At 40.2% G+C, this 15,499-nt stretch overlaps 1 protein-coding gene across 1 annotated transcript in view; it reads left to right on the top strand.

The window, feature by feature from the left end:
* LOC124615369 (ADAMTS-like protein 4) overlaps nucleotides 1-15,499 on the top strand; it is a 732,241-nt gene that overhangs the window by 689,022 nt on the left and 27,720 nt on the right. The window contains exon 11 of the mRNA XM_047143191.1: nucleotides 992-1,168. Within this exon, the coding sequence (XP_046999147.1) occupies nucleotides 992-1,168 (177 nt within the window). The remainder of the gene's footprint in view (nucleotides 1-991; nucleotides 1,169-15,499) is intronic.

Here is a 15,499-nt window from a genome sequence, read left to right as displayed (position 1 = left end):
TACTCGGTCTCATGGCTGTGTGGGAACTCCGCCCATTGCATTTAATTCCTGATGACATACTGACCTAACATAATCTAGAGTACTGCCATAGAAAAACCTTACTTACCTCCTTAAACATTTTGTTATGCTGGTTATTTATCTGTAACTATTTTATATTTTGGTATTAAACTTTGTAACACAGTTGTACAGACAGTTTTCTACCCTGCAATACTTACTGTTGGAGTCATCAGTATACTGTTTGTTGACAGGCAGACAATTGTTTTCCCTGGACTTTTATTCAGGGTATTATGGATGTGAGATAACTTGACAAAACATTTAGTTATAAATAATTTAGGGGAAAGAAGACCACTCACTAAATAGTAGAGGTGTTCAGTCATCACTAGATGGCTAGCTCATTGGCTCGTCAAATGATTCCTTCCAAACGCTTGCAAGGTTTTCTTTGTTTTTTTTGGGCACCTGTGAATGGCTCAATGCGTCTGCTATTCAGTGAGTGGTCTTTTACTGCAAAATTATTTATATTCTGACAAAAATTTCCTTACAGTATAAAACATCTAGTTTTGTATTTTACACTCTTCGGTATGTCAGCACCAGAAGTTATGAGCAGATGTGCTACAGAATTAATTAAATAAGTTTGTTCATCATTTGTGTTCTCCTACCAGATCAAATTAAAACTATGAATTCGTGATGAGCAAAATTTAGTTGCAATTAATTATGAACAGCTTGGAAACCACAGTTACTTGCAATCAACACATGTTCATACGTAGAAAAAGAGAGCGGATTCCCAGTTACACTTCTGATTTTCATGAGTTGGGAATGCCTGGTGTGATCCATTTACTGATGAAAAATTTAAAGTGGCTCCTTTAAATAAAAAAGTGAATTGACATGCTACTTGCTGAAGCCTGATCAAATCAAAGTCAGACGGAGAAGGATGTTAATTCTTTTTAATCATAAATTAAAATAACATGTGATTGTTATTTCTTTTTGTTGATAGTGTTCATGTGGCTTGGGCCGACAGACCAGATCTGTGATCTGCATTGCGACTATTCGTGGGCAACAAAGAGTAACTCATGACTCCAGCTGCCCCCACGGATTAAAACCACCAGCTGAGCGCAACTGTCAAGCCAATACTTGTCCATCTGAGTTATGGTTCACCTCTGACTGGTCACAGGTAATTTATAATTTTCAGAATGTTATTATTTGAACACTAGAGTTAGAAATTACTGGTGTCTTGCTTGTGCTATAAAATCTTTGTTTCTCTACAGAACTTTTCATGCAAAATTATATATATATATATATATATATATATATATATATATATAGAGGGAAACATTCCACATGGGAAAAATATATCTAAAAACAAAGATGATGTGACTTACGAAACGAAAGCGCTGGCACATCGATAGACACACAAACAAACACAAACATACACACAAAATTCAAGCTTTCGCAACAAACTGTTGTCTCATCAGGAAAGAGGGAAGGAGAGGGAAAGACGAAAGGGTGTGGGTTTTAAGGGAGAGGGTAAGGAGTCATTCCAATCCCGGGAGCGGAAAGACTTACCTGTCTTTCCGCTCCCGGGATTGGAATGACTCCTTACCCTCTCCCTTAAAACCCACTTCCTTTCGTCTTTCCCTCTCCTTCCCTCTTTCCTGATGAGGCAACAGTTTGTTGCGAAAGCTTGAATTTTGTGTGTATGTTTGTGTTTGTTTGTGTGTCTATCGACCTGCCAGCGCTTTCGTTCGGTAAGTCACCTCATCTTTGTTTTTATATATAATTTTTCCCACGTGGAATGTTTCCCTCTATTTTATATATATATATATATATAAAATCTTTGTAATCCTTTGTGATGGTTTGTATTTAGTCTGTGAATAATATTTCTGCTAAAACTGAAGAGACCAACATAATGTTCATATGATTATTGATAATGATATGTGTACATTACAAGAACCTTCAAAAACCAAAAATATGATGATTTCCAGGTACCTAGGATTGTGTCATTGACTTCCTTTCAAGGAATTGGTTATTACAGTATTTGAACTCTCAAACAAAATTTCTAGGATTGCAGCTGAGTAAATGTTGTCATTTTTCTTTGCAAGATACTTCAACAATTTTCCTATTTGTCTTCTGCAGGTGTTGAATTAAGATTTTATTTCTGTCTGTTTGGACTCCAAACAGACTGTTTCTGTGTTCCATCAAAGAACAAAACAATATCTCATGGAAATTTAAGACCAATAAAACTTTACTAAACTATAAAAACGCTATAAAAGAGGAAAATGCCAGAAGACTGTACCGTTCTATAAAAAAATAGCTTAAAGTGTACTTATCCATGACCAAAGAATGAGTGTTTACATGTTTTTCAACATCATCATTTTTCTAGCCTTGTTTGTGTCTCCAGAGGGTCTGCTGGCAACTTTAATCATAGTGTGTAGCCAAATGCCCTTCCTGAAACCAGGATATAGTTCTCAACATGAGTTAAGAGAATTGAGTGTAGTTCCCATGCTTTACCTAAACTGCAGCTGCTGGATACCTGGAAATCACTGCATTCCTTAAAATATTGTAGAGCTTCATTTTGATGCACTTTTTCCACTGCTCATATTAAAATGACACACTTGAAGTTCATCTGAATGTTAACAGGGTCATATGTACATTAGAAGAACCCTGAACAAAATAAGTACAACAATTCTGAGTGTCTCATGCCAAGGGGCATGGGTTCGATTCCTGGCTGGGTCGGAAATTTTCTCCGCTCAGGGACTGGGTGTTGTGTTGTCCTCATTATCATTTCATCATCATCAGTGGAAGGCAATCCTAGGTGGACCTCTCTGATGAGGCTTGCCCCATGACAAGACCTGCCATAAGGGAGAACACAAAGATTTTCTGACTGTCTTAGATAGGTTACTCCTAATAGCTGCAATGTTATAATCTCATGATCTGTAAATTAAAAACCAGCCTGTAGTTTTTTTTATCCAAGCAGTGGAGAGCCTTTTCCGCTTATGAAGAATATTGTCCAAATAAATTTAAAGTGGGGGCAGTATAGACCATTCTGACAATACAGCAGCATGTAAGTGGAGATACTATTATTAACCATTTCCAAGCTGCAGAAAATCAGGAACAGTAACAACCCTCATATGTATGGGAGGAAAATCTTAAACATTGCTATCAGCAACAGTTTTCAATGGTGATATTTAGCAGGTATTGTACCTTCCCCAATACCCAGCTCATTGGGCTAGTTATTGCAGACAACCATCTCAATGAAGCACAGTATCTACAGCACCTATGGAATCTGTTGTCATGGTACTTGAAGGATGTGGCCTGACAACAAGGTTGGTTGGTTGTTTCGGGGAAGGAGACCAGACAGCGAGGTCATCGGTCTCACCGGATTAGGGAAGGACGGGGAAGGAAGTCGGCCGTGCACTTTGAAAGGAACCATCCCGGCATTTGCCTGGAGCGATTTAGGGAAATCACGGAAAACCTAAATCAGTATGGCCGGACGCGGGATTGAACCGTCGTCCTCCCGAATGCGAGTCCAGCGTCTAACCACTGCGCCACCTCACTCGATGACAACAAGGATTCAGTAGGATGCCAACTAATATTTGGTGAGGGACAAGTAATTCTGTACACTGATTATTTGGGGGGTGGGGGTAGGAAAACCATTCACTGATTTTGTTTAACATGAATTAGATATAAAAGTTTCACCAAAACAAATATGAATATAGGTAGTGTGGGAAGGTGTTTGGCGGTCAGGGCTATGTTTGTTTTTCCTTCAAAGAGAAGCAATCTGGCGGTTTCTGGCGACTAGATGGAGCAGTGTGGTGCTGGTGTGCCAGACTCACACACCCACTTTATTATTGAGCTTATGAGGAGTTATTTCACCGATCTTCTTTTCAGGATAGCCGGCTGCGATTTTCTGCCCAACTTCTTCTCCGAAGATAAGATGCTGTTTTGGAGGAACTTTTTGTACTCTTAAAATAACTCCCTACACTCAGGATACTTCTGAACCAATCTCACTATATTTTCACTTCCACAGACAAGACCGCCAGTCCTGCACACACATAATCGTGGTGCAGTAGACACAGTTGCACTTTCACACACTCATCTTTAAAGTAACACATGTGCAAGACGGTGGAAATATGAGTGTCTCTAGAATTTATCCTGAAATTCTCGAGGCACTACAGCAATTACCTTACTTTTCTCTGAGACCATTTATAAACATTTCCTATTTATTGCACCACCCAATAACAACCAATCATAGATAAATCTGTCATTATTATTAACAGTATTTATTATTTTAGAAACGTTGCATAACGCTTCTGACTGAAAAAAAAGAAGGCCTTTATTTTGTTTGCTTCTAGACCCCAAAAATCCTAAGTATGATTTCTGAACATGGCTTTTCTTTCATCAATTTGTGGAAATGATATTTTTAAAAATTAGGCCTGTAAGATAATTTTTACAGCTATGTCTTGATGAACACGAATGAAGAGGAGCCGGTTGAGTCTCTATTTTGCCATTGTGGCTCTGAGGGAAGTTTAGAGTCATTGCAAGATTCTGATGACCTCTCAGAGCATTCTTATGATACTGCAATAATCACAATGATCAAGCAAATAGCTTCCTGAAACAGTTCTTTAAGCCTGCCACACTAAGCATTAAGTAGTCTTCCAATAGAAGATACATTACATGTTTGTACACTAGTCACAATACTTCACTGCATTTTGAACTGTACATGATGCCTGCGAGGTTAAAATTTGCTGTGTGTGTGTGTGTGTCCAAAGCAGCCCTTTCAAACATAAATTAACTGAAAGATTTGTTTGGGAGAACATAACAAGTGTGTTTTCAAGATGTGAAAGTCACTTTAGATCCTTTAAACAGTTTCAAACACTCCTTCCTTAAATTTTGTTTCATGAGACAATTCTTTATGAACAGATGACATTTGTGTGTATTGCATTCTGCCTGGTATTTATCTTGGCTGTGAGAGATATGGGTCTTGCAAAATTAGGTTTTAGAGTAATCATTGGATTTCTGTAACAACACATCAAACAATTCTGCAGCCCTAGGTTTTGAAAGTGCTGCTTTTAGAATGTTTCACTCTGTATGCATTAAAATTGGGATTCTGTGGAGATCTGGCCAGTTTTTCATATAATCCAAACATTTCAATAGTGATTGCTGTATAAAAAAAAAGTCTCAAAATTTTCAATCCACTTCACACAGCCGTAAAGGGCTGACTGCCATTCTTCTCTAACTGAGCTCTGTGGATTAATACTTCACTCACTGTTTTCTGAACCCAGTCACTGTTTTCCCTGAAATATTTCAAAGATTTTACCTTTACGGCTGTGGTGTTCCTGCTATAAATATATAAGAAAAATTAACACAAAGTTTTTAGTAATAAATTGCAGTTTTCTCAAGAATAATTAAATGAGATTATTGCAATATCTGAAGCAGGGAACATGGTACTATTTCTTGTATATTTACCTTGAAAAAGACTGATATTGATTAGAGTTGTTGTTTACGATAAATTTTCGTTCTTTTTCACAGTGAGAGTCCCGGATGTCCTTTTTGTTAGTTATGTACATGACGTAGAATAGATTTAATACTTTCTGAATAAATTTTAGCATCGATGTTAAATAATTTTTTAATTTATTAACAAATTTCACTTCAGGCAACTAACATATGGGTCACAAATGTTACCTTACAATAACTCTGCAACAACTAACTCCCTTTGGCCTAAGACTGGCCCTTATATAGATTCTTGACAATAGATCATACTTATGGTATTGTTATAATTGTCATTACATCAACTCTCACAATGAACAAAAACCTGTACAAAATACACTCCTGGAAATGGAAAAAAGAACACATTGACACCGGTGTGTCAGACCCACCATACTTGCTCCGGACACTGCGAGAGGGCTGTACAAGCAATGATCACACGCACGGCACAGCGGACACGCCAGGAACCGCGGTGTTGGCCGTCGAATGGCGCTAGCTGCGCAGCATTTGTGCACCGCCGCCGTCAGTGTCAGCCAGTTTGCCGTGGCATACGGAGCTCCATCGCAGTCTTTAACACTGGTAGCATGCCGCGACAGCGTGGACATGAACCGTATGTGCAGTTGACGGACTTTGAGCGAGGGCGTATCGTGGGCATGCGGGAGGCCGGGTGGACGTACCGCCGAATTGCTCAACACGTGGGGCGTGAGGTCTCCACAGTACATCGATGTTGTCGCCAGTGGTTGGCGGAAGGTGCACGTGCCCGTCGACCTGGGACCGGACCGCAGCGACGCACGGATGCACGCCAAGACCGTAGGATCCTACGCAGTGCCGTAGGGGACCGCACCGCCACTTCCCAGCAAATTAGGGACACTGTTGCTCCTGGGGTATCGGCGAGGACCATTCGCAACCGTCTCCATGAAGCTGGGCTACGGTCCCGTACACCGTTAGGCCGTCTTCCGCTCACGCCCCAACATCGTGCAGCCCGCCTCCAGTGGTGTCGCGACAGGCGTGAATGGAGAGACGAATGGAGACGTGTCGTCTTCAGCGATGAGAGTCGCTTCTGCCATGGTGCCAATGATGGTCGTATGCGTGTTTGGCGCCGTCCAGGTGAGCGCCACAATCAGGACTGCATACGACCGAGGCACACAGGGCCAACACCCGGCATCATGGTGTGGGAAGCGATCTCCTACACTGGCCGTACACCACTGGTGATCGTCGAGGGGACACTGAATAGTGCACGGTACATCCAAACCGTCATCGAACCCATCGTTCTACCATTCCTAGACCGGCAAGGGAACTTGCTGTTCCAACAGGACAATGCACGTCCGCATGTATCCCGTGCCACCCAACGTGCTCTAGAAGGTGTAAGTCAACTACCCTGGCCAGCAAGATCTCCGGGTCTGTCCCTCATTGAGCATGTTTGGGACTGGATGAAGCGTCGTCTCACGCGGTCTGCACGTCCAGCACGAACGCTGGTCCAACTGAGGCGCCAGGTGGAAATGGCATGGCAAGCCGTTCCACAGGACTACATCCAGCATCTCTACGATCGTCTCCATGGGAGAATAGCAGCCTGCATTGCTGCGAAAGGTGGATATACACTGTACTAGTGCCGACATTGTGCATGCTCTGTTGCCTGTGTCTATGTGCCTGTGGTTCTGTCAGTGTGATCATGTGATGTATCTGACCCCAGGAATGTGTCAATAAAGTTTCCCCTTCCTGGGACAATGAATTCACGGTGTTCTTATTTCAATTTCCAGGAGTGTAATTCATTTGTGATAACACATTTACCAAATAATAAAGAATTTTTTGTAAAGAAAAAGATTTCCTATGATTATTGTTGTAAAGTAAATCCCTTTAATGATCAATGAATTATTTAGGAATAAAGGAGAGGACTCACCGAAAGGCAGAAGCACAGCGTTGTCAACAGTTGCACAAACAAAAGGTACAGAGCTTTGCTTTGGTAGCTTTCAGAATGAAATTCCTCTCTTAGGCTGTATGAGAAAGACACACACACACACACACACACACACACACACACACACACACACACACACACACACGTCTCTCTGCCAGCTCTTTCCTGGCCCGTGGTTGGGGTATTGGGGTGAGTTGGGGGTGCAGGGAGGGGTGGGGTGAGAGAGTGGGGGGCCATCTATGGGCTATCTAGGGATGACAGACATCTGGACACGTAATTTCACAGACTAGGGCTTGAAATGGTAGGGCACGAGTAGGTGACATGCATTGGGCAGGGGTACTGAGAACCACTCATGCACATCCACCCCCCCCCCCCCCCCACACACACACACACCTGCTGGTGGCATGGAGGATCCAGATGGCACAGGTTGTGAAGCAACCATTGAAATCTCACATTCTCACATGTTGTGCTCTGGCCACTGCTAAACTGTCACCAAAAACAAGGTAGACCGCACAATGGGGCATTGTGCAGCAGATCAGAACATGTGAGATTTCAGTGGCTGCTGCACAACCTGTGCCATCTGGATCCTCCCCACCACCACCAGCTTTCTCATCCCCTGTTCCAGTACCCTAGCCAATACTCATCAGCTCGTTGTGTCATGCCAGCTCATACCCTGGTCTGTAAAATCATGTGTCCAACTGTCTGCCTCCTACCTCCTGTACCTGCACCCCTAGCTAGCTCACAGATGGCTCCCCACTTTCCCTCAAGCAGCAGCTTGAGAAAGGAATTTCATTCTGAAAGCTAGCAAAGTAAAACCCTGTACCTTTTGTTTGTGTACCTGTCGATGATGCAGCACTTCTGCCTTTCAGTGAGTCGTCTCCTGTATTCATAAATAATTCATTATTCTCAAACAAAACTTTCCATACATTGTTATAGCTTTAGTGATTAATGTAGAAATATGTTAGTTTTCATCAAAAACAAATGCTCATTCTAATTACTTACAGTAAGATGAAATCCAATGTCAAATCTCTATCATTTCGTTCAAATAAATGTGCTCCAGTGCATATGTAATGACCACATTGTTCTGTCATCTTGGTAGATTCTATTAACATACCTCATTCTGTAAGTCAGTTACAATTCCCAGCACCTCTACACAATGATTAGTGTAAGTTGAAAATCAATACATGGTAGCAAAAATACATTCATACAACAAAACCACAGTGTATCAGGATTTTTATTAAACAGACATATTGTATACTTCTGTTGGTAAAATTCGCTCTGCTATGTTACATACCTCTTTGAACCACACACACTTGTATCAGCCAGTGAACTTCCAGATTCATCTTGTTGACACCAGATGGCAGAACAACATCTGTGTCTATGTTTTTCTTTTTTGTGGATTCCAGAATTGTATTTGAGACAGCTTTTTTAGTTACCAAGATATCACACAATGGAGCATGGCTTCTTGAAACTTCCTGTAGTGCAAAATACAAACAATGATTACTGTAGTGGATGTAACAGGTCTTTGGCTGGTCTTGAGAAGGATTTCCTTTACTCCCTAGATCTACGCAGACATATTAGTCATACAGATAAACATAGGGGGAGTTGGAACATTCTATCCCGACAATGTTAAATTTAGTGACTTGGCTTGGTATTTCAGGAACCACTGTAGCCATTGACGTGAAACTTTTACAGGATATTAAACTGTATGTTCTGAGTCTACTGAACCACAATAATTGCATTTCAGCCACTGCTTTTGGAAATACAACGTTTTTTTAATTGTTTTTGTTGTGGTCTTCAGTCCTGAGACTGGTTTGATGCAGCTTTCCATGCTACACTATCCTGTGCAAGCTTCTTCATCTCCCAGTACCTACTGCAACCTACTTTCTTTCTGAATCTGCTTAGTGTATTCATCTCTTGGTCTCCCTCTACGATTTTTACCCTCCACGCTGCCCTCCAATACTAAATTGGTGATCCCTTGATGCCCTAGAACATGTCCTACCAGCCGATCCCTTCTTCTAGTCAAGTTGTGCCACAAAATCCTCTTCCCCCCAATTATATTCAATACCTCCTCATTAGTTATGTGATCTACCCATCTATTCTTCAGCATTCTTCTGTAGCACCATATTTCGAAAGCTTCTATTCTCTTCTTGTCCAAACTATTTATTGCCCATGTTTCTTTTCCATACATGGCTACACTCTATACAAATACTTTCAGAAATGATTTCCTTACACTTAAATCTATACTCAATGTTAACACATTTCTCTTCTTCAGAAATGCTTTCCTTGCCATTGCCAGTCTACATTTTATATCCTCTCTACTTCGACCATCATCAGTTATTTTGCTCCCCAAATAGCAAAACTTCTTTACTACTTTAAATGTCTCATTTCCTAATCTAATTCCCTCAGCATCACCCGACTTAATTCGACTACATTGCATTCTCCTCATTTTGCTTTTGTTGATGTTCATCTTATATCCTCCTTTCAAGACACTGTCCATTCCGTTCAACTGCTCTTCCAAGTCCTTTGCTGTCTCTGACAGAATTACAATATCATTGGACAATATCATCGGCAACCCTCAAAGTTTTTATTTCTTCGCCATGGATTTTAATACCTACTCCGAATTTTTGTTTTTTTTCCTTTACTGCTTGCTCAATATACAGATTGAATAACATTGGGGAGAGGCTACAACCCTATCTCACTCCCTTCCCAACCACTGCTTCCCTTTCATGTCCCTCAACTCTTATAACTGCGATCTGGTTTCTGTACAAATTGTAAATAGCCTTTCGCTCCCTGTATTTTACCCCTGCCACCTTCAGAATTTGAAAGGGAGTCAGTAATTTTCACATCTGTCAACACATGCTTTCTTTGGGATCGGAATTATTATATCCTTCTTGAAGTCTGAACAGGATTAAAATTTTGTGTACTTTGTTTGTCCATTATCCTAAATAATTTTAATTATACATAACATTATGGTCTTCTTTTAGTTCAGTAGACTCAGAATATGTATGTTATTACTCCCTGAAAATTTGAATACTCTACTCGAAGTGGTTTTCTGAGATTTAGGGAAGAATGCAACAGAAAATGTAAATTTTCAGGAGGGGCTTCCAAAGTTTCAGAAGACTGTAACTCACTTAATATATGCCTAATTTTTAGTCACTCAGAAGCACCCTGCACCATACTGTATATCTTTTTCCAAGTTTTCTGGACTCCTTAGTGGCCAACTGTGATGCATATTCTGCTTTACCAATGCGAACCTTGTCCATCCGTTCAAGTTCACTGGTGGAGTTTGCTCTAGGATTGATTCCCATATGCTATAGCACTTTCACCCTACCAATGATGCCATCATTAAAAGCAATAACAGCATCACTGACCCCTGACTTTAGTGTCTTCATTCCAACAAAAACATTTTTTGGTAAGCGAGTCCATATAAGATTACTGAACGACTCATTGGGATTTTGAGTCTGACCATGCAGACACTTCTTCAGCAATTCAAGATTTTCCAGGTCCCTGTAAATAGGTGATATACCCATGACTGCTGCTGGGATGGATGTTTATGACTGTATGAACTGTTTGAGTGCTGGGCTTTGCAGTAATTGCACCATGAGTCAGGTCCAGGAGGGCAAAGGTGGTGTACTGGTTTTTCATCAGTTGACAGCCTGTGGAAGAAGGTAGACCATACTGCCTGCTTCATTTTTCACAAATCCTCAGTATTATTTATAATGACCATCCCATAATACTGCTGTAGTTCCTCAATCATTTTGTCTTTCAGCCTGCCTCGTATGGTTTTACCATCAGAAAGTTTCTTGTCTCTCAAACTTCGTTTCAACTTCCTCAGCCTGGTGCCCATCCTCTTCTGGACATGACTAACACATTCCAGTTTTGCGATAATCTTCTCACCACAAGGCTGAGTGGCTACTACACTGCTATATGCTTTTGAGTCTCCATCACCTAAGAAGTTAGTGTAACATACGCCCCTTTCATTCACAGATAGACTAAAAATTTCAATAGCTGCAGAGGCATCCACACCACCACTCATTCCTTCATAATTTCTGTCTCAGATATGCCCTTCTTCATTCCCTGATTTACACTTATACCTACCTTTCCACCCTGGTCACCATAGCAACAGAATTCTTAGAACTGTAGCTGCACTTCTGCAAAGTGCCATCAAAAGTTACTGGCATGTCATTCATACCATCATTTATTTCAACAGCTTTGTTTGCAGCACCCTTCATTGACTCACATGCAACAGATCCCACAGCAGCTCCAAAAAATCCTGCATACTTGTCGATTTTACAAGGTGGTCGTGGCACATTCATCACGGCAAACATTGTTTTTGCTGCAGTGTGTCCTTTGCCAATAGCTCTCAATCCATAAAACCACCTAACATTTACTTCAAAATAATTGTATTTACACTTATCAGAATTCCAAAATGAATGAGTATATTTACAACTGGCACAATTAATGATAAGTTTCCTGGCTAGTCTAATTGATACCTCTCTGTCTTCATGTAAGCTAACTGGCCCTCCACATATTTTACAACACACACATTCACCTAACACCCTTGTTAGGATGCGTAAATCTCAGAATATAACCTAACTTACCATTTAGATCACTTTCGTTTTGAGAAAACTGTGTATCACAGCGTTTTATTTTAATCTTCAAAGCACTAATGGGTGTTTCTCTAGATATTGATGAGCTTGCCTATATTTAATTTTCTGTGACTTCACGTGCTACATGTTGAACACAGTGTTCCCCTTTATTCGAAAATCTATTACCATGAAATCCACATTTTTAAAAACACTTCGTTTTGGTGTCATACTTTACTTTTTGAGAGATTGACCAATCTGTTCATCACTTTTCCTCGGAAAAATGTTAGCACTTCAACATACAACGCATGTTTATACTATGAAATGATACAATACAGTTTTTGACAGTGCTACCAATAAAAACACGTAATTTAACATTTATAACACAGCAATCTACAGCCTTCTACATAAAAATTATCGATTTTATTAGCTCTTGAAGTAATGCACCTAAAAATTTTAACATTCTCAACCGGTATGGATTATATTTTTCAAAAAAGATAAAATACTGTCCATGTTATTTTGTAAGTGATATATACATCATTTTATTCAGAAAAATTGCAAATTTTATAACGAGATAAAAATTTGAATTTTTTTTTTTTTCTGTTCTATCTCCTGTTAAGTGTCAGCAGAATGTGCACAAAGAGGGAACTGCTCCTGGTCAATCATTTCTGTCATTGAATCTACCATAATTCTATAAAATGGGGAATTTTTATTTGCTGCATAGTGTAACATGCAAGCCATTGTTTCCAGTTCTCATTTTGTATTGATAGCACCAACCAAGTATCACAGCATTTCAGCCAGAACTTCAGTTGTGGCAAATCATCCTTCCTCTCATCAAGAAGGCCATGAGGTTTCCAATGTTCTTTTCATAGCCTCTCAGAGCATTCCCTGTCATACCCAGGAATCTGGGTGAACTAATTAATACTAGTAAAGCATTCATTTCTCCTGATTGGCTAGCAGATGCTGCAGTAGTTGGCCAATTGTAGGCTTGCTATTCTTACATTGCTGAATAATTGCTACAGACTCTTGTTGAAAAAGTCTGTGCTTGTGTAATTTTTTTTTCCAATTTCAGAAAACTTCTTCACAAAAAGCCATATCTTTCTATGATCTTATATTGCTCACAGTGTGTGTAGCTGTAACGCAATCATATCAGAGAACAGTGTCACTATTTTCTTTGTGATAAAACCACAGATAAGATACAAACTATTTCAGTTTACAAGATCTGCCACTTTTTACACAAACACTCTTTCATTTGTAGCGTAGCTATGGATAAGAGACAAACCATTTCAATTTACAAGAGTTCCCATTTATTTCCAGAAACTTATGACAGAACAGGACAGAATGTAATTGAAGTTAAATGTTTAATATTCTTTGACAGATTCTAGTTTGACAATGTGACAGCTTGATTCAGTTAAAAGTGAAAAATACTGTCAACTAAAATAGTAATTGCATATTCAGATGTACAAAATAATTTTTTATCGCTGTCTCTGTCTGTAGGTCATGCATATCTCTAAGTGAACTCAGCGAGGGGGGAGAGACACAGTATCTCACCCCTCTGCTTGTGGCCCCTCACTCAATATGCAATGTTGCAACGGTTTGACTGTGCTCTCAAACTAGTGGAAACTCTTTTGCATTCATCACAATTTTTGGTACAGCACATTAATGAATCATATCTAATCAGTCTTGCACACAGTATCTCACCCCTCTGCTTGTGGCCCCTCACTCAATATGCAATGTTGCAACGGTTTGACTGTGCTCTCAAACTAGTGGAAACTCTTTTGCATTCATCACAATTTTTGGTACAGCACATTAATGAATCATATCTAATCAGTCTTGCATGATACCAAAGACACATTGAAAACCAGGGCAGTTTGCTTGCACTAGTTTTAAGTGTTTTTGTGGATGCAGGTATGATTAACTGCTTAACATCTGCCTCTGTTTGCTGCAAAATGCATTCAAGTTGGTGGTGACAGTCTTGAAAATGAACTCTAAAAGAAAAAATATTGCTATTGGTATTTTATTTCCAATCACCAGCATCATTTCCTGAATCAGTTATCTCTTATCCCATTCACTTGAGAATAAGTGGTATGCTACTCTGTTTTTCTCTTCATTTGTTTTATGTGTAAGGGATGTCTTCCATTTTATACGTTGTATTACAGCTTAAGCAGGATCCAATGCTAAAGCAATAGCATGAAGTTCACAAGTAAAGATCATGAGAGGATATGCATTTATTCGTGGAAATTTTACTACTGCATACTTCGTGTCATAAGGTATATTGTACACTGATGTGACAAAATCATATCAGACTCCCTTCTGCTCCGCATAGTGCAGCATCTCGATGTGGCATGGATTCAACAAGTTGTTGGAAGTCTCCTGCTGAAATTTGAGCCATCCTGCCTCTTTAGCCATTCATGATTGCAAAATTGTTGCCAGGGTGTTATGCATGTTATGCACGAACTGATCTCTTGATTGTGTACCATAAATATTTGATGCGATTCATGTCAGGTGATGTGGTTGGCCAAATCAATCACTCGAATTGTCCAGAATGTTATTCCAACAAGTCGCAAACTATTGTGGCATGGTGACATGACATTGTTGTTAATACGAAGTGCATGGTGACATGACATTGTTGTTAATAAGAAGTGCAAATAGGTGAACATAACCATTTCCAGTCAATGGTCAGTTCAGTTGGACCAGAGAATCCAGTCTATTCCATTTTAATACAGTCCACATCATTATGGAGCCACCACCAGCTTGCACAGTGCCTTGTTGACAACCTTGGTACTTGGCTTCATGGGGTCTGTGCCACACTCGAAACCTACCATCAGCTATTACCAACTAAAATCAGGACTCACCTGACTAGGCTGCAGTTTTCCAGTAGTCAGGGGTCCAACTGATATGGTCACGAGCCCAGGAGAGACGCTGCTGATGATGTCACTCTGTTAGCAAAGCCACTTGTGTCAGTCAACTTCTGCTATAGCCCATTAATGCCAAATTTTGGTGCACTGTCCTAACAGATAGGTCCATTGTACATCCCACATTGATATCTGCAGTTATTTGAAGCAGTTTTGCTTGTCTGTTAGCTGACAACTCCTTGCAAACACTGCTGCTCTCAGCTGTTAGGTGAAGGCTGTTAGTGCCTGTGTTGTCCATGCTGAGAGGTAATGCCAGAAATTAGGTATTCTTGACACCGTATATCTCGGAATATTGAAGACCCTAATGTTTTCTGAAATGGAATTGCTCATGTGTCTAGCAGCAGCTACCATTCTGTGTTCAAAGCCTGTCAGTTCCTGCCATGTGGCTGTAATCATGTCAGAAACGTTATCATGTGAATCACCTGAGTGAAAATGACAGCTCTGCCATTTCACTGCCCTTTCATATCTCGTGTACATGATACTACCACCATCTGAAAATGTGCATATCACTATCCCCTGACTTTTCTCATCTCAGTGTATATTGATGATACATGTGAAGATCTCTCTGTAGTCTACAGTTATGATACATGTGAAGATCT

This window comes from Schistocerca americana, chromosome 5 (assembly GCF_021461395.2).
Source record: "Schistocerca americana isolate TAMUIC-IGC-003095 chromosome 5, iqSchAmer2.1, whole genome shotgun sequence".
Taxonomy (NCBI): domain Eukaryota; kingdom Metazoa; phylum Arthropoda; class Insecta; order Orthoptera; family Acrididae; genus Schistocerca; species Schistocerca americana.
This window is presented reverse-complemented; position numbering and strand designations above follow the sequence as displayed.